General features: G+C 57.2%; 1 protein-coding gene across 1 annotated transcript; it reads right to left on the bottom strand.

Moving 5' to 3' along the window:
• Nucleotides 1-5,732: 5,732 nt before the first annotated feature.
• SLC27A4 (solute carrier family 27 member 4) lies at nucleotides 5,733-17,991 on the bottom strand. The gene is made up of 13 exons (XM_090274810.1): nucleotides 17,692-17,991; nucleotides 16,288-16,454; nucleotides 14,381-14,775; nucleotides 12,969-13,127; nucleotides 11,552-11,621; nucleotides 11,362-11,453; nucleotides 10,518-10,627; nucleotides 10,057-10,266; nucleotides 9,767-9,893; nucleotides 8,710-8,847; nucleotides 8,319-8,483; nucleotides 8,095-8,241; nucleotides 5,733-6,586 (listed from the first exon to the last, which is right to left on the bottom strand). Exons 2-13 carry the CDS (start codon nucleotides 16,446-16,448, stop codon nucleotides 6,429-6,431), a joined length of 1,932 nt encoding a protein of 643 aa, XP_090130936.1. The 5' UTR covers nucleotides 16,449-16,454; nucleotides 17,692-17,991; the 3' UTR covers nucleotides 5,733-6,428.
• Nucleotides 17,992-18,987: the final 996 nt, after the last annotated feature.

The following is an 18,987-nucleotide window of genomic DNA, read 5'->3' as shown; positions in this document are numbered from 1 at the left end:
CTACAGATACTTATTGCACGTCCTCCGTGGGCCCGGCATCTCGATGTGTGCCGTGGATGCACTGGTGAACGGGATGGACAAGGTTCCTGCCTTCGGGCACTCACAGTCTAGTGGGGGAAACTAATTCTTATCAAATAAACATACCTGCCTTACTATTACATGTAAAATCTCAAACGGAAAGAAGTGACCCAGAGTTACTGGAACTTCAAAAGAAAATGGACTGGATTGGACTTGAGCTCTAAAGCCCAAGTAGAATTAAGTAGGTCAATGTCAAGGGAGAGAAACCCCTGGGAGCATTCCAGTGTGGAGAACAGAGGGTGCAAAGGCTGTGTGGGTGGGAAAGCCTGCTGGATCACCAAGACAGGAAGGTGCAAATTGGGGAACAGAGGACCTGGTAAGAGATGAGGCTATAAAGGTGGGCAGGGACAAAATCATGCCTTGGGAGCCAGATAAGAATTTCAGCCTTGACCCTGGCTGGGTACATCAGTCGGTTAGAGCATCCTCCTGATAAGCCAAGGTTGCAAGTTCGATCCCTGGTCATGGCACATACAAGGATCAACCGATGAATGCATAAATAAGTGGAACAACAAATGGATATTCCTCTCTCTCTCTCCTTCCCCCCACCCCCCATCAAATCAATCAAGACAACATATCCTTTCTAGCTGCAGGGTGGAGAATGGTTTGGAGGGGAACAAGGAAGAAGATATGGAGACCACCGGGTCCTGTTACCAAAGCCCAGGACACAGATGGAGTGAAGTGGATGTCCCAGGGTATCTAAACCACAACTCTTCTAAAACTGAACTCAGCATTGGTAGAGTATGGTGGTGGTGGTGTAGCCTCATGGTTAAGGGCAGAATGACGTAATGGTTAAAAGGCTGGAGTTCAGCTGCCAGCTACATAACCAGTTCCCACCACTTCCTAGCTGTATCTTTGGGCAAGGCCCTTACCATCTTTGTGCCTCAGTTTCCTCATCTGTAAAATGGGCGTAATAACAGCCCCTACTTCAGAGGGTTGTAGTGAGGACTAAATGAGCTTGTGGCACAGTGCCTCTCCCTAAAACAGGCTCTCACCTGTGTTCCCCATCTCACGTGAACCGCTGCCACGCACTGAAACACCCAAGCAAGAAGCCTTGGAAGTTGTTCTTAATCCTTTCCTACATCCAAACAGTTGCTAAATTTGGGTTCGTCCCCCTTCTAAGCTGACATAGCCACTCCGCATTCTTCAACCACCACTCATCACCTCTCACCTGCACCTGCTTCTTCTTTGAAGGCCGTTTCTTATCTCCCTCTGTGTGGCCGTGGCTTCATTATACAATTCAACTCCATGGACAGTCCTGAGCACTTTCCATGTACCCAGTCACTGTTCCAGAGCACTGGCAAAATGAGGACAAACGAGACAGCCCTGGTCCTCAAACAGTGCAAAGGAATCCTGTGGTAAATGAAGAGGCCCCACATTCATCATGCTGGGTAGGTCACTTCCCCAAGAAAGTTTGGGAATAAGAGATCTCTTAAGGTCCTTTTAGCAAAAATATTCTAAGATTCTGCCGCTGGACCCAGATCCCCCAGGGCAGAAACGTTGCCCGATTCATCTGTGATTCCATAGCTCATGATAAGGAGCTTTGTACAGCTCAATGTAGGGGTTTGGTAAGTGCTTGCTGAAAGAAAGAAAGAAAGAAAGAATGAATGAATGAATGAACACGTAGCACTCCACTGCTCAAAATCACTTAATGGTTTCTTTTGCTAACAAGACAAGGGCCTTCCTAGAAGGCATTCAGAGCCCTTAGAGCTTCTGATCCCAGCCCACCTCTGTGTTGAATATCCTCTGACCCTGGGAACTGCCACCTCCCGACGCTGGAACCGAAGAGCTGGGGAGCATTTGAAGAGCTTCATCCATTTGACAAACATTCACTGAGCACCTATTCAGTGCCAGGCCCACTGCTAGCGCTGGGAACACAATGGTGAACAAAACCAATGGGGTCCCCGTCCTCCAGGAGGGGCTGATGTTCTAGGACACAGGTCCCCAACCCCCCAGCAGTGGACTGGTAGCGGTCCCCAACCCCCCAGCAGTGGACTGGTAGCAGTCCCTGGCCTGTTAGGAACGGAGCCACAAGGCAGGAGGTGAGCAGCAGCAAGCAAAGCTTCACTCGCGTTACTGCCTGAGCTCCGCCTCCTCCCCCAACCTCAACCTGTGGAAAAATTGTCTTCCATGAAACCTGGTCCCTGGCGCCAAAAAGATTGGGGACCGCTGTTTGGGAGACACAGATGGAAAAATGTAAAAAAAGGGCCACACAGTGCCATCAGTGTTATGAAGGGGGAACGTGGTGGCGGTGGGCGTGGGCAGCGGGTAGCCTGTGGGAGCAGGAGGAGGCCCCTAATCCAGTCCTGGAAGTCACCTCTAAACCCAAGTCCAAAGGAATTGTGGGAGGTGGAGGCGGGGAGAGAGAGGGCACATGGGAAGGCCAGAGGCATTCCTTCCCTCCGGAGAAGTGGGAATCCTTCCCACATCACAGCAGGCAGGGGGTCCTCCAGTTTCTCCCTGCATAGCCCCTGAGGCTGAGCTAACTTCTGGGTAAATCAGCCCATTCTGTGAGTATCTGGAGCTCATCTGCTCCTGAGCCCACCTTACTCAACCTTTTAATTCGTAACAATAATAGTGTATCATATATTCATTTAAGGAATATATATTGAATGCCCCATTTGCAACTGCCAGGTGCTTTACATGCATTACCCGATTGAATCCTCACAGGGACTAATATTATTCCCATTTTTCAAATGAGAAAACTGAGGCTCAGAACCAGCGGCTTGCCCATGGGACCCCTAAATGTCAGACCTGACCCGAGGCTGCGTTGCCTTCAGGATCTCTGCCCCTACTCAGGGCCTCCTGCTGGGGCCCGCTCACCCAAGGGCCTTCCCCTGGGACCCACGCAGAAGAGGGGCTTGGGCCCCTTTCCCCTGTCCCCTCCAGCAGGCTGGCCAGGCCGGGCGTCGGCTACCATCCCCTCAGAAGCTGCTAGGGAGACAATGGCTGGGTCGGCGGGGGGAGGCGAGGGCGCGGTGCCCCCCCTGCCCGCTGCCCTTTGTCTTCCCGCCTGCTCCCCTCGTGCGCCCCGGGAGGCTGGGAGGCGCCTCTCGCAGGCTTCCTCCTCCCTTTCTTGTGCTAATTGGGTGTCAAGCTGAGATCAGTGAGAAAGAAATCCTTCCCGGCTCGGGTTAAACTGCCGCCAAAGACCAGGGCCGAGCCCAGAATACCATTAGGACGGGAGGAAGCAGGGCCCCCTCCTGGGGGGAGGGGCCAGCTGCTCATTCAGGCCCCTTTGAAAGTCACTCGTTCGCCCCCTCCCATGTCGCCAACGCTTCAATGGGCCCCTCGGAGGTATTTAACCTTCTTCCCAGGAATTGAAAGTGATACGCCAAGCACTGGCCCGGGCGGCCACTTGCCTGTCCCAGGGGCGGTAGGACCTCCGGGGACGACAGAAGTAGACCCCTTCCAGCCTCCCCGGCGCAGTTGCAGATGGGAACACTGAGGCTCCCGGAGAGACTTTGCTTCTCTGAGCCTCAGATTCCTCATCTGCGGAATGGAGATCAAAATATCAGCAGCTCTGTGTTCCGGCTTTAACGAAATAATGCACATAAAGCGCCTTGCACAGCGCCCGGCGCATAGGAAGTGCCCCCACACTTGGTGTCTATTGCAAGTCTAAGGAAGCGGTTTGACTTCATTCAAGGATCTCCCGGAGGGGTGCCCACGGGCACTCACTTTTCAGATCTGGCCCCAACTGTACACGCCAACCCCTCACCACCCACCCCACAGCAGCCTCAGTGCCCTTCTTTAACTGGCCGGGCTGGCTGTTCCCCTCCACGCCTTGACACTTGGCCACTTCTTCCCCTCCGATTATTGGAGCTCTTCTTGAAAAGTCTCTGACCAGAAGATATGACCCCTTCAACCCCATTCCTACCCCTGTGCGCAGGCTAGGACGCCAGGTTAGGTGCAGCTAAGCACACAACCTTTGCTTCTTTACCGCTAGCCGCCCCCTGCCCCCGGCCCCATAGATCTAGGGCTTGGGTCTCTATCTTGCTCAACATGGGCCCCCTCACCTCCTACCTCACCCCTCTGCACAAACGCCTTTAGAATCTGCTGCACAGATGAAACGACTCGGTGCTCTGTAAATAGCAAAGCACTATATAAATGTCAGAAGTGCCCGATAAACCGTAGCTGTCCTTCATTAACTTCACAAGCACGGTTTGCGCACCTGCCGCCTGCGTGTGGACAACGCATACAACCCTGGCTTGGAGGAGGCGGCAAGGCCCAGAGGCCCACAGTCCCACCCCTTCATGGGGGTGCTAATGGGGAGGTGGGGAACTTAGGCCTAGTCTGAGGTCTCCCTTTGCAGCTACCACATAACTGAGCAGATATCAACATCAGAGCTTGTGCGAAGAGATTTCTAAGCACGTTCACAAGATTGCAATGTAAAGAGTCCGACAGGGGCGGAAACTGAGGCTGAACCTGACTAATGGACTTGAATGTAGGCATGTCTGATTCCCGAGCTGGGGCTTCCACCAGGCCATAGTGCTTTTCGGTGACTGTGTTTAACCTGGAGAGCGCGTGCTGCTGAAGGGTTAAAGACACAAGGCCCTGCTGTCAGCCAAACCGAGCCCCTTGGAAGCCCTCAAAAGCCCAAGGCAGGGTCCCCTGGGCCGGGGTACCTGCCTGCCTGCCTGGGTGGAGCTCTACGTGTTCGCAGGATTCTGAAAGCTCTGCACGCCCTCTGCTGGCCACATTGGGGGCATTGCAGCCATGCCTACCACCCCTCCCCCAACCCCACTTAGCCTCTAGTTCCAAGGAGCCAACTACCACCCCTTCCACACTTGCCCCCAGGAGAAGCCCCACTCTCCTCTTTCAAAGGTCGTACCCCCAGGAGGCACCCCAGGTTTCTTATCATGGCCACACTCAACCTGAACTGTCAGCTGCTGGCCCAGGGCGTGGTCCCCAGGCACGTGTGGAACGAAAGGTCTTCCGGCTCTCCTGCAGTCTTCTGCATCGGGTGGGTGGGGCAGCGGGAAGGGCTGAGGGCTGGGGTTTGCATTCCAGCTCCCACTCCTTGCTGTGTGACCTCAACCAAGTGACACAGGCAATGGTGAAGGTCAGTGAAGATAAAAACCAGGGGCACAATGCCTACTGCCCTCAGTTGAGTGGGACCCCTTTCCAGCCATGCCATCTCCAACCTGGGTAGGACCCCAGGGATGGGACCGAGGGTACCGCTCACTCCACAGCCTTGGTTAGACTCTTCAGGGAGCTTTCCTGAACTGCCAGAGCTGGTTAGGCAGCCCTGCTCTGCTTCCTCACAGCCTGTAAACCACTGGGGCAATGCACCCCGGGCAGAGAGAACAGCCAGGGACAGGAGGTGGGACCCTGCCTGGGGTTAGTTTTCTCCAAGGCTGAGCAGCCCTTTCATCATAATGGCTGCCTTCAGCTCTCTGAATCCTCCTGTTATTCCCATTTCATTGAGAAGACTGTCACTTGCCCAAGACCACAAGCTTGTGACACAGCCACTTTGGACTTTCAAGCTAAGCCCCTTGCTGGACAGGTGGGAACTGAAGTGCGGGATGTGGCATCTTACCTGCTCCAAGTCCCAGTGCATGAATAGATCGATGAGGGAGTGAAGGGACCAGAGGGGCAGGAGGAAGGTGGGGCCTGAGAACATGGGTGGGTGGGGGGAGCTCAGGTGGCATGCACAGTCTGGGAGGAGTCAAGGCAGTTTATTGGCCCCTGAGTACCCTCCACCCCTCCTCCTCTCAAAGCCGGTTCAGGACTGAGATGGAGAAGGTGACATGGACAGACCCACAAAGACAGAAAGGCCCTGCCTGAGGGACAGCCAGGCAGCTACCCTGGGAGAGGACAGGAAAGGGCAGACACTCCGTCCCAGCGGCCTGCTGTAGGTCAGGGCCCTTCTCCTATCTTCCTGGAGGCGTGGACAGAGCTGTCACGTTACAGCAGCTCTGGGGCCAGGGTCCTCTTCGACCAGTTGAAAGTTGGCCACCTCTGCCCTGTCCACTCTGCTGGCCTTCTGAGTCAGCGGTCGTCTGTCCCAGTCCCATTTACAAACTCCCTGCTCCGGCGAGTGCTTGGTGACCCTCCAGCTTCCCTGGGCCTAACCCAAGACATCATCCTGAGGAGCCCAGTCAGTCTCAGCCTGGGGACCCGCCTGGCCTTGAAGACGAACGTGCACATGAGGCTTTCACAGAAAGCCGCTGGGGGAGGGGGTAGGCGGCAGTGAGTCACTTGGCAGTTTGAAGAGGGAGAGGGGTCAGCACCTCGCAGTCGAGGTGCCGGGCCCTGCTTGCTTTGGTCTGGCATTGCCCAGGACCCCTCCGGGGTGGCGGCTGGGGCTCTGGATCCAGCATCCGCCGGCCCTGGGAGGGACTTGGGGCAAATCACAGCTTCTCCTCGCCAGCCTGGATCCGGGTATAGGCCTCTTGGTCTAATGGGATGTAGCGGCCCCTCCGGGCGTCCAGGTAGAACAGCGGGTCTTTCACGACTGCAGGGTCAAAGCCCTCCTTCCGCAGCTCTGTCTTCTGTAACTTGAATGTCCCTGAGGGAGCAGAAGACAGGGGAAGAAGAGTCAGAGGGGGCAGGGCGGGGGCTGAGCTCCCAGCAACCTACTCATCAGAGTTGAAGATGGGACAGAGAAGGGCCAGAGAGGTAGGAAAGGGCCCGTGTGCGAGAGCAGACCCCTTCTTATTTTCCGAGAAGGCTCCATCGACTTCATTATGTTCTGCTTCTCAGAGCAGCTGTGGCAAAGGGGTGGGGGGCCACATTACCCACCGCCTTTCACAAATGGGGAAACTGAGGACTGGAGAAGGGAAGCTGTCTGTCCAAGGCCACGCACTGACAGCGGTGAGGAGCAGACCCTGGGTCTCTGCGAAGGCTCCTTTCAGCTGAGCACCTCCCAGGTGCAGGTGTGATGATGACATTTAAGCTGCTCATCGGCCCCAGAGGGTTCAACCTATGGACCCTAGGATGCACGTGTTATCCGATTCTCACGCCTCTGAAGTAGTGTAAGTAGCAGCGGATTTTTCTTAATACTGTCAAGGCAGGGATGACATGATGACCACGTGGGAGGTGGCCAGGCAGATGAGGCCGGAAGCTGAGCAGCCAGAAGGGGGGAGAGCCAGGGCAGGGCAGCAAGGGCTGTGGAGAGCAGGGTGGACGGTCTGGGCTCGAGCTCCCTGCCCACCAGACAACTCCCGAGAGTCATCAGTGGGCTGACCGACAGGAGAATGGCGCCACCCTGCCATATGAGGGTAGACCCACCACTCATGTCTCCCCTGGAAGATGACCACAGCGACGCACTCATTTCCCCAGTCCCCATCCAGGGCTGCCTACGGCCCTCTCCCTCTCCACACCGCAGCCAGAGGGCTTCGTAGAACACGACTCTGACCAGGTTACTGACCTGCTCAAACACTTTGCTGGCTCCCTACTGCCCCACCCCAGCCCACAAGGCTCTGGGCTTCTGGCCCCCGCTGGCCTCTCTCTCCCACCTCATGCCGCTGCCCACCCGTCTCCCTGGCTCCAATGCTGGGGGCTCCTTTCACTCCCTGGGTGTCCAAGGGCCTTCCTGTCTCAGGGTTCACACTTGCTCTTCCCAGGAAGTCGTCCCTCTCAGTCAGGTCTCAGCTGAAACATCACCTCCTCAGGGAAGCTCCCTAGTCCTCCGAACCCCTCTTCACCCACTTTTCTGTCGGTTTCATCTGTATTCCATCCTTTACTTTGTAATTCCTTGTCATGGGGCTGCCTCTGCTACTGCTCTAGAAGCTCCAAGAAGGTCCTATCAGAATTTGTTATGTATCTCCCCAAGGCCTAGCACAGAGCCTGGCACATAGTAGATACTCAATTAATATTTGTTCCATTAATGAATCGATGAACCCTTCTGTCTCTGTAGGCTCAATCTGCTCACTTGTACACAGGCAGGTCAGTTTACCCACTGACTGGCTAGGCTATGGCTGAAGGTCAAGTGACAGCTACCCAGGTCTCTCCAGAAGAAACCCAGAAGGGGCCAAGGCCTGGAACCTGCAAGCTGGAGCAGGGGAGGGTACAGACCTGTTTTGTGAAGCTCAGGCAGGAAGCGCAGGAAGATGGGTCGGGCATACAGGGGCAGCTCCTTCTCCAGGAGCTGTGCAAAGTGCTCTAGGTCACAGCTGCCGGAGGGATTGGCCACAGCAGCCATCCCGGCTCGGCCCTCGGTTCCTGAGGGCAGAGGAGTGGACGGTGAGCAGCTGGCAGGGCCCCCTGGTGGCACCTTCCACCCCCCGGTACAGACATACCTGGCACCTCGACACCATATACTGCCACATCAGCCATGTCCAGCAGGCGGCTAAGTATGCCCTCCACCTCCGTGGTGGACACATTCTCGCCTTTCCAGCGGAACGTGTCGCCCGTGCGGTCTCGGAAATACAGGTAGCCCAGCTCATCCATCACCAGCACGTCGCCTAAGGCGGGGGTACATGAGGTAGGGCTTGAGCCAGCCTGGCTCATGGTCCAGGGGCTTGGGCCAAGCAGTCCTTGCCGGACCCCTAGGATCTGCTCAACTCTGGGGATGGGACTGGGAGAGTCCTAGGGAGGTGTTCTCTGAAGGTGGGGGAAGGCCCTTTCATACCTCTCCACCCCCACCCCCACCATGGGGCTGCGAAGGGGTGGGGAGAGGTGCCCACCCACCAGTGAGGTAGGCCTGGTCCCCCTTGCTGAAGACGTCCTTGGCGATCTTCTTATTGTTGGCGCCCTGGTTGAGGTAGCCATCAAAGCGCCGCAGGGGGTCCTGCTGGATGATGCGGCCCACCAACTGGCCCGGCTCACCTGGGGGCAGGGAAGGCGGGGCCAGCTTTGCCCTTGGTGTCCTCTCCCACTGGTCCCCCTGCCCCCAGATGCACCCTGCAGCGTGACCAGTCTGACTTCTGGTCACCCTGCTTCCCACAGAAATGCCTATTTCTCCCCATCGCCCAGGGCCCCACCAGGGCAGGGAGCCCCACTTCACAGGTCTGACACATGTAGGCGCTCGGTGATGTCTGGTCAGTTGAGCAGATGGAAAGATGAACAAATAGATGAAAGGGGGACCAGGCCAAAAGTCTGGCCAAAGGCAGCACTCCCCGGGCTCCTGGCTCAGTTCAAAGACCTTCATGTTCTGCCCTGGCTGGTGTGGCTCAGTGGATTCAGTGCCGGCCTACGAACCCAAAGGTTGCCGGTTCGATTCCCCGTCAGGGCACAAGGCTGGATTGCGTGCCAGGTCTCCAGTTAGGGGTGTGCCAGAGGCAACCAATCGATGTATTTCACCCATTAATGTTTCTCTCCCTCTCTTTCTCCTTCCCTTCCTTTCTCTAAAAATAAATATGTAAAATGTTTAAAAATAAAATAAATAAAAAGAGCTTCATGTTCTGCACCACATGATCCTCAGGGCCGCCCCGAGAGACAGTGCTGCCTCAGCCCCACTGCAGAGGTGGGGACTCAGACACAGAGCTAAAGAGCTAAGCCAGGATCATCCCAGGGTCCCAGCGCCCTCAACATGAAAGTGAATGAATGGACTGATGGACAGACGGATGGGATGGTGAAACAATGGATGGGTGAACAGATGGCTGCAGAAATAAATGACTTACAGCCCTAGGAGAACACCTGACAGACAGCCACTTGTCAGAACAGGGCTACTACCCACCCACTCCTGTCTTCTCTCTCCTGGGCCAATCCCTTACCCCCAACTCCTGATTCCGACCCCAGGGCAGACCTGGCTGGCAGGGAAGACAGACGCCATTGGGCCCCCGGATCAGCTCCATGGTGTCCTCGTTGACACGTACCAGCCGGATCGGGTACACGAAGGACAGGATGCGGCTGTTGAAGCCACAGGCTCCTACCTGCAAAGGCCAAGACTTGGGCCGGGCTCGCCACCATGGGTCCAGAACTGGACCGCGTGTGTGAGGGGGCACACTCAGCACCCACACCCCCGTGCCGGAACTCCACGCTCCCCTGCTGCCAGGCCCGCTGTGGCCCGTGCGCATGCCCCGGCCTGGGACGCACCTGGCTGTCGAAGTTGCCCAGGCTGCAGTTGCACTCGGTGGCCCCGTAGAACTCAGCCACCTGGGGGATGCGGAAGCGACTAGAGAACTCGGTCCAGATGGACTGCCGGAGGCCGTTGCCCAGGGCCATGCGCACCCGGTGCCGCTGCTCCGCCTCCCGGGGCGGCTGGTTCAGGAGGTAGCGGCACAGCTCGCCGATGTACTGCACAATCTGGGGTTGGGCTTGGTGTGAGTGAGGGTCCCTGAGGCTGCGCTCACTTCCCATCTCCGGACCCTCAGGCCCCCACAGCTACCAGTTCTGTCCCTGCCCCCCAGGGGCACTCCTTCTCCTCTCTGGGCCCCCATCTCCCCAGCTGAGCAACGAGCCCCTGGCTGCCTCAGCTGTAAGCCAGATGTCCCGAGGCAGGGCTGGTGGGAGGGTCATGGTGGGACAGCGGTGGCTCACCCCCTTCTCTCACTCACTGTGCAGTTGTACTTGACACAATCATCCCAGAAGCGGGAGGCTGAGAACTTCTTCCGGATGACCACTGTCATGCCATGGAGTAGGCACTGCCCCATTCCCACGATGTTTCCTGAAAGCAGAGTGGGCCCTGGAGGTCAGAGACGGGAGACCCTCCCCTCTGGTCTCTCTCTCCTGTCTTCGTGCTCCAACACTAATGGCCCTATCTCTCCCCTAGTGAGACATCTTCCATGGCTCCCCAGTGCCTACAGGATACAGTACACATTCCCCCAGAGCCTCCTGCTCCTGTACCCATAATGCTGCCATTCAGCCGAGGGGACTAAGCTAGCCTGCATGGCTTCTGCACTCCACATCTGCCTGTCTTGGGGGCACCTTTTCCAGAAAGCCTTCCTGGCCATTGCGAGGCTCTTCACTCCAGCTGAGCCCCTGTTCCCAGGCCCTCCCACTCTCACCACACTATTTCTTGTACCATGTGAAGTGGGCTCCTCCCCTCACTCATCCTGCCTCAAACACACACCCAACTCTTAGCACCTTGAGGGCAGGAACTTTGCTTATCCCATTTGTCTTCCCTCAAGGTTCTAAAACAAAGCAGCAAGACCGTGCACATCTGTGGAAATGAACTGAATAGTGAGACGAGCTGAGATGCCCTGTGGGACATGACCACACATGCCATCAGACTGGCGTGGCCATCCTCATTCAGAGCTCCAATCAATGGCCACGTCTGGACCTGAACCCTGATTTGACTCCGAAGCTCATGTGTTTCTACTGCAACACACTGCCTGCCAAGAGTGGTGGGGTTCCCGAGGCCCTAGGGGTCCTGGAGACGGAGGGGCGGGCCCAGGTTACCTGCGGAGTGGTAGAGTGGGAGGCAGTCGTAAACAATGTCATCGGGCCGCATGCGAAATCCGTAGTACACCAGGGCAGCCATGCGGTAATACCTGGGAGGGCAGAGGGCTCAGTGGGCCCCTGGAATGGCCGGACGGGAGGCTCCTAGGCCCTGTCACCCCACGCTCTCCCCCAGACACCCGCCCCTTACCTGCTGTGCACCACGATGGCAGCTTTGGGCAGCCCCGTGGTGCCCGACGTGTAGATGTAGAAGAGCTTATCTGAAGAAAACACACACATAGGCGCTGTGAGAGGGGGCAGCACAGGGCTGAGCAGTCAGGCGGAGACCTGTATGTGCATCCTTCAGTGCCCACTCCCGTCATGCCTCCTCTGGGAAGTCTACTCTGATGAGCCCAGATGCCACTTTCTGCTCTAATGTCTGCATCTGTTCCATTAACAAACTTCTTCTGGGCCCTCCCTCTGTGCCAAGCCCAGGGAGTCATCAGTGACCAGTTACTGAGCCCTTCCTGTTCACACCCTAGCTTCCCACTGCATCTTCTGTTTTTTTAAGAACTTATTTACTTTTAGAGAGTGGAGAAGGGAGGGAGAAAGAGAGGAAGAGAAACATCAATGTGTGGTTCCTCTCACACACCCCCAAATGGGGACCTGGCCCACAACCCAAGTATATGCTCTGACCGGGAACTGAACTGGTGACACACTTTGGTTCACAGGCCGGCACTCAATCCACTGAGCCACACCAGCCACGGGTCCACTGCATCTTTTTCAATCCTCAAAAGTCACTTTTGCCCTGGTGGACTGAGTGCTGGCCTGGGAATCAGAGGGACACACGCCTGGGTTGCGGGCCAGGTCCCCAGTTAGGGGCACTCAAGAGGCAACCACACATTGGTGTTTTCCTCTGTTTCTCCCTCCTTTCCCCTCTCTTTAAAAAAAAAAAATAATCTTTAAAAATAGAAAAGTCCCTTTCTGTCACCATCCCCAATTCCATGGCTGCAGGAACCAAGGCTAGAGGGCAGCTCAGCAGGTGTGTAGGTCACGCAAAGGAAGCAGCAGAGCCGGGATATGAACTCAGCCCAGGCTCTGAAGACACCAGGAGACCCAGCAAGCTTGGGGTTCCACAAGGGAGTGTAGAGGAAGAGAGGCAAGCGGGCCCAGGGGGCTGCCTGGAGGAGGGGAGGGGAAGGCAGGCAGCCCAGTGCAGACAGGGGTCACAGCCCAACAGGGGCGTCCAGTGAAGAGGTGCTGGATGAATACTGAAAGGGTCTTGCCCCTGGCCCAAGCCCAAACCAAATGCAGAGACAGCAGGCTCCCGGGCCCCACAGGCCCCTGCACACGTCAGGCATCCTCAACGGCCTGTCCAGCACGTCAGAGTCGGGTTTGTGAGTTCCTGTGTACGGGGCACCAGGCCTTGCACATTCATAAACAGCAGCTCCCGTAACCTGCAGTAACCCCAGGGTTACCGTCCCCATTTTCCCAGATGGAAAAGGGAGGTGACATGACTCACTCCAGGTCACATGGCAAGTATGCAGAAGAACCCAGGCCTCTGGCCCCGAGGCCAGTGACCTCTCCTTGACCATCACAGATCCCCTCTGTGAGGGAGCAGGGCTCACCTGTGAAGCCCTTGTCAGGGCGACTGGGCAGGTTATTGGGGGCTTCTTCCAGCAAGGGGTCCAGGTGCTCTGTGTTGGCAGGCACTGAGCTGGGCTCCCACGAACCGGAGCAGAAGAGGCTGAGCGAAGGGTCCAGGCTGTCATGGATCTCAAGGACAGCTGCAGGGAGACAGCAGGTCAGCAGGCAGGCCAGGAAACCCAGGGTTCCCAGGACTGCTGCCCATGTCAGGGGAGGCTGGCTGGGTGGGGGAGAGAGAAGCACCCAGGCCCTCGTTATAAGGAAGATGCCGATAGGAGCAACAGCTCCCATTGGCCACTGGCTAACTACACGGTGGACCCTACGTGCGTTCTCCTGTTCATGCAGCCTAGCACACAGGTGCCAACACCCGCCCATTTTACAGATAAGGAAATTGAGTCTCTGAGAATGAGAGGGGCTTGTTCACAGCCAGAATGAGCTGAAGCTGGAAATCAAAGCCAGCTCTATCTCCCACCAAGATTTCTGTTCCCACTCACTGTACTAGGCTAGTCCGTGGAGGTCTTGTTAGAAGAGAAGGATGGGGCTCAGAGCCTAGCGGCCCTCCATCGTCTTCAGACAGTGAGAACCTTCCCTCAGGCTCCCCCGTGCATTACAGGCATCCAGATGTTCACCTGCCCTGGGCACGGGCCAGTCCTGGCCCACCTGGCCCATTTCCTTGGGCTTCTTTTTGACTTGTCCCAAAAGCTCCCCTCTCCCTGCTGAATCCTTCCTCCTCCCCTTTCAGCATCTTAATAACCTTCCCTGTCCATTATTTCACAAACCACAGCAGTGTGGGAAGAGAGAACAGGGACACTGAGGCCAAGCCCAGGTCAGATCTGGGCTCCGCCATGTACCAGCTGCGTGGCCGTGGGTGAGTTGCTCACACCACTGTGAACCTCAGGCTCCTCATCTATAAAGCTGGTGACAACCCCTTCCTCACCAGGCTTTGTGAAGGCGAGAGGTGCTCTTGTAAAGTGCTGCGCCCAGGACCCGGTCAGTGCCCACTGTGGCGGCACGTGGAGCAAGCTCTGCAGTACCGCAGAGAACGGGTTCTTGTTCCCACTTCACAGATAAGGAAATGAGGCCCGATTAGTCACAAGAACGGTTACCATGAAACCTGAGGGCTCACCTAGCATCAGCCACTTTGTTAGCACTTCAGGCGAAATATCATCTTGCAAATGGTATGAGGTAGATACTATAGCGAGGAAACTGAGGCACAGAGCATTCCAGTCCCTTACTGAGGATCACCAGCTTACCAGTGGCAAAGCACGGGCCATCTGACTCCAGGGCCCATGCCCCTAATCTCTGAGCTACACAGCCAGGGCTGGAGGGGGGCTGGGGTCCGTGCAAGGTCCCATGGGACTCCCTGCTTCTGCCCCCGCAATGGGGGACTTACCTGGGGCCATCTCGCTGCCAAAGATGAGGGCCCGGGCCCGGGAGGTGGTCAGGCAGTGGCGCAGGGCGTCCCGCCGGAGGTTGGTGTTGATCAGTGCCGCCTCCACACCTACCTTGGCCATGCCCAGCCACAGGCCCACAAACTCATTGCGGTTCTCCATGAAGAGGGCAGCCACATCGCCGGAGGCCAGGCCCCGGGCCTGCAGGAAGTTGGCCACGCTGTTCGAGTACTCGTCCAGCTGGCGGAAGGTCCAGTGGGTGTCCGTGCCCTCAAAGATCAGGGCTGTCTTGTCGGGGTGGCGCTGTACCGTAGAGGCAAACAAAATGGGGACTGTCCGCCGCTGTTGCAGGTAGCGCCGGACCTTCATCTTCACCTTCAGGAGCACCATGCCGCCGCTGTGGGGGAGCCAGCAAGGGAGTTGTGATTGCTGGGGCTGGGAGTGGGGGTCCCAATACCCTGGCCCAGGGTGCTGCCCCACAGGCTTGAGGCTCCTGAGCCCAATCGCTGGCAACGCTCTCCTTGTCCAGCACAGGGACCGGCTGATAACTCTCTTCCCTGTACAGAGGGGGAAACTGAGGGTCTGCCGGCAGATGGCTTGCCCTGGCTTCATGGGTGCAATGTGATCAAACTAAGATTTGAAGCCCAGTCCTCTCTGGCTCCAGAGTTCAATTCCTACTACCATCAGTGTCTGCTCTGAGTCAGCTGCTCTGTCAGAGCCTTCTGTGACTCCAGGGTCCAAGTCAAGGTGAAACTCCTCTTCCGGGGCCTCCCACAACGCCTTATCTCCCCCCCCACATCGCCACAGTAAACGAAGGGTGAGTTTGCAATCTGTCGTCTTCCTCCTGGGAGCCCAGCAGGGGCAGGGTTCCGTCCTGCTGCCACCGTGTCCTCCTGGCTCCGCTCAGCGCCAGGCACAGAGATGTTCAGCAAGTATTCGTGGAATCGCTGGCCACACCCCACTTTCCTGCCCTGCCCTGCCCTGCTCCTGCCACCTCTGACCCCTGATCTCTCCCAGCTTCCTGGCCTCTAGGCCTCTGGCTGGAACCCCTTGCTCCCACCACCCTGGGATATCTCTCGGGAACAACTGCTTTTCCTCCAGGAGGCCTCCTCTGATTCCTCAAGGCCCTGGCCTATCGCCTCTCCCCCTTCTCTGTGCTCCACAGATCTCAGCTGCTGCCACCCTCCTTGCGGCAGCCACGCGACACCTCCTTTTGCAATCGACTCAGACTGACAGATGCTGAGCTTCCTGTTCTGGGGGTGGGTCACTGTTCTGGGCACTGGAATACTACTGTGAGCAAGACTGCCAGGGTCTCTGCCTGCCTGGCACTGGCAGTTTCGGGATTTACTGTGACCCCTAATTATCTTCCTGACCAGTCTAAGCTTATCCTGGGACTGGGTCTGCCTTGCTCCTCTCTGGGACCCAGAGCCTGGCACCTGGCACAGAGAAGGCGGCAGCAAGTGTTTCTGGTACAGCGTATCCCTATGGAGTACACTTGACATTCTCTTGGGAAAAGGTTTTCCCAGACATCCGATTTGGGGCCCTGCTCTTGAACTCATGCCAACCCAAGGACAGGACCTTTCTCACAGGGTTCCTGTCACCCTTTCACAAGCTACAGCGTGTCCTCAGGATTCTTTCAGATATCTCCTGACACATCTGGTGTCCCATGTTACATCCCAGGCCCCCAAGTCTGTCCCAGGCTAAGAAGCACCAGGTTAGGGAGATTCCCCAGGAGGAGACTGTGACCTTGGAGATGGAGGTCCAGGTACTAGTCCCAGGAGAAGGGTGTGGAGCAGAGCCTGCTTCTTTGGGACCCAGGTGCCCTGTGGGTCTTGTCTGGGGATATTTTGGGGACTAGGAGCCCAGAGAAGTGTGGGAGACCCCAGGAAGAGCTACACCAGGTACTCACAAGACATCGCGCCTGATGGTCTTGATGAAGATCCGGACAAAACGCCAGCCACCGGAGCCCAGGTAGAGGAGCAGCAGTGACAACCCCACTGGGGTCCAGGGCAGCTTCAGCACCAGCTTGGAGAACAGCAACACTCCCACTAGAGACGCCCCGAGCAGCATTGTGACCTGTGGGCACAGGGGAGTCAGTGGATTCAAATGTCTAGATTTCCCACCTCCTGGCCCAGTCAGAGGACCCCAAAGGGTCAACCTGTAGTGAAACTTAGCAATACTGAATGGGGTGGCTGAAGACAGGGTCTCTTTCCAGGGCCGTCGGGTAGAGGCATGGGACTTGAGGTGAGGAGTTCCAGAGGCAGGAGGCTGGGTTCTAGCCCTTGTCCCATCTCTGCCCACAATTCTCCAAGTGACCTTGAGCAAGTCCCTTTCCCACTTTAGTATTTAGTCTCCCTCTCTGTGCAACGGGTGTAGTGAGATTTGCTCTCAGAAACCCTCCAGCGAAAATGACAGTCTACTCTCCCGACATCCAGGGTCCCTAATCAAAAGGCTTGAAGAGAAGTACTAACTTAGCGCCTCTGGCTCGACTCGGTACCCAAAGACCTAGGGAGGTTCTATGGATGACCAGTCCAAGTCCCAATACCCAGAAGGGCAGCTTGCTGGGAAGGGGCTCTATTCAGCCCCTGTCCAGAGGCTCGGGCAGCGCCATGCCTCGGCTGGCCCATAGAGGGCGACAGAGCAAAGGAGGTAGAGTCCGGAGGTACCTGAGAGGTGACCGCCCAGAGAGAAAAGGTGATTGAGAGGAAAAAGGCCTTGAAGGCACCCCCACAAACACCCTCAGCAAGCCACTCAGATGAATATTTGGGGATTGAGCTCAGAGGGAGGGAAAAGCTGGCTGGGCTAAGATTAGGACGCTTGGGTTCTATTCCTGGCGCTTTACGGATCTGCTCAAGAGGGCAGCAGATGGGACTGAGTTTTTCTTCGGGTTCTCCCATACCTGGGGAGAAGGTGAAGGTCACGGCTGTAACGTAGCCCAAGAGCGTCCAAGCCAGAATGAGAAACTGGTCTGGACCACAGGAAGCCCTTACAGATCATCTCCCCTTCCTTCACGCGAAAAGGAAAAGCCGGGAGGTGTACTGAACCAGCGACCCCAACTCCAAGGTCCTCAGACCGCGGGCCTCCCAGAGCGCGCCAAGGATGGGATGTGGAGAGAAGGGAATGCCTAGTTGCTTCGGGCCCCTGTCCCAGGTCACTGCGGACAACCCTGGTAGGAGCCAGGGTAGCAGAGGGCCCGGCGAGGAGACAGAGCAGCAGGGCGCGCCTTCCACCCCAGGCCGACACCATCACCTCCCCACGACGGGGCCGGGCACATCCTCCTGCTCGGAGACCCACTCGCCCGGCCTATGCTCACCCGGCGTCGGCCCCGCCGTGCGGTGCCCCGTCCAGATGCGGCCCAGCTGCGGCAACGGAGTGGGGAGCGCGGGGGGCATCAGCCGCCGCTGGGCGCGCAGAGCCGGGTCTCAGCAGCCTCTCGCCGGCTCTGCGCCCTGCATGGTCCGGCCAGCCCCGCCCGCCGCCTGGCAACGCCCGCCCGCAGCGCTCCTCCCCGTCCGCCTACAGCAGCCCAAACCGGCTGCGCCGGCCGGCGACACTGCCTTCCGCGCCTTCCCCAGGGCAGGCGAGCCGCAGAGCCGGCGGCGCAGCGCAGCCCCAGAGCGCCGGACGCCGCCTGGCCCAGCCCGCCCTGCGCGCGCGACGGCCGCAGGAGTGCCCACGTGGCACTCTGGGAATTGTAGTCCGCTCCGCAGAGACCCCTCCCCGCCCGCCCCCCCCCGCCCCACCCCACGCCGCTGCCACAACCACCCCCAGGGGCAGTAAGAGGCAGGAGCACTCTGCCTGGGCTCCGAACTCCCAAACCCCGAGCAGCCGGACGTGGGGGAGAGCAACCCCGCCCGCAACGTTGGCGGAGTCCGCCTTTAGACCCGAGCAGGGTTCGGCAAAGGCCCAGTGCCACACCTAAAAGAGAGCTGAAAGGGTGGCTTCAGACGGACAGTTTAGCAAGGCTTAATTTCAGTAAGTGGCTCTGTTGTACAATGGCTAGCGCCTTGGACTCTACTTAGATTTGGAATGGTCATTCAAAGGTTGTGGGGTTTGAGTCCCACCAGAGTCGAGCTCCTCCCTCAATTCCATTCAGGTATTTTATGACCACAGTACCTTTTAGAAGATTCGGAAGAACTGCAGACCTGGGCACCTCTCACCTCTGCTTCTGGGGCAACAATAAACTTCGTGTCTGGATTACTGAATAGGAATACTTTCCCATCCATGGTATCTTGTAAGCAACCTGGCACACCTGGCGGTACAAAGGGCACGGGTCTGGAGGCCTGTAACCCTGGCCTCTGATCACTCTGAACTCTACAGCCAATCAAGCTCCAAATCCGTGACCATATTTGTCATGCCACTTGCTGAATTCTGGGCCATTAGCCAGCTTCCCAGTCCTATGCTGCTCTGGGCCTCTGAAAACTGGGTTCCTTGATCATCAAACCATGTTGGGCATCCACAATTGCCACTGATTTTTGAATGGACCCCTTAATCCCTATAGGTGCTACAATCAGGAGGCAATGTTACGCAATGGTTATGGGTGCGGGCATCCCACAGACTTGGGTCAACGTCTCAGTTGAAAACTCAGTCTCCATTTCTTCTTATATGT

Source organism: Furipterus horrens, unplaced genomic scaffold (assembly GCF_987537825.1).
Source record: "Furipterus horrens unplaced genomic scaffold, mFurHor1.1.pri manual_scaffold_4, whole genome shotgun sequence".
In the NCBI taxonomy this organism is placed as follows: Eukaryota; Metazoa; Chordata; class Mammalia; order Chiroptera; family Furipteridae; genus Furipterus; species Furipterus horrens.
Note: the sequence above shows the minus strand (reverse complement) of the source record. Positions and strands in the feature narration are given on the sequence as shown.

What these genes read in the sequence shown, in the direction of transcription:
- SLC27A4 (XM_090274810.1), bottom strand. Translation starts at nt 16,448, where the DNA reads ATGCTGCTCGGGGCGTCTCTAGTGGGAGTGTTGCTGTTCTCCAAGCTG. An exon ending in CCCTGACAAGGGCTTCACAG is followed by an intron (nt 11,622 to 12,968) that starts GTGAGCCCTGCT and finishes TGTTTTCTTCAG; the next exon opens with ATAAGCTCTTCTACATCTAC. An exon ending in GTGTCAAGTACAACTGCACA is followed by an intron (nt 10,267 to 10,517) that starts GTGAGTGAGAGA and finishes GCCCAACCCCAG; the next exon opens with ATTGTGCAGTACATCGGCGA.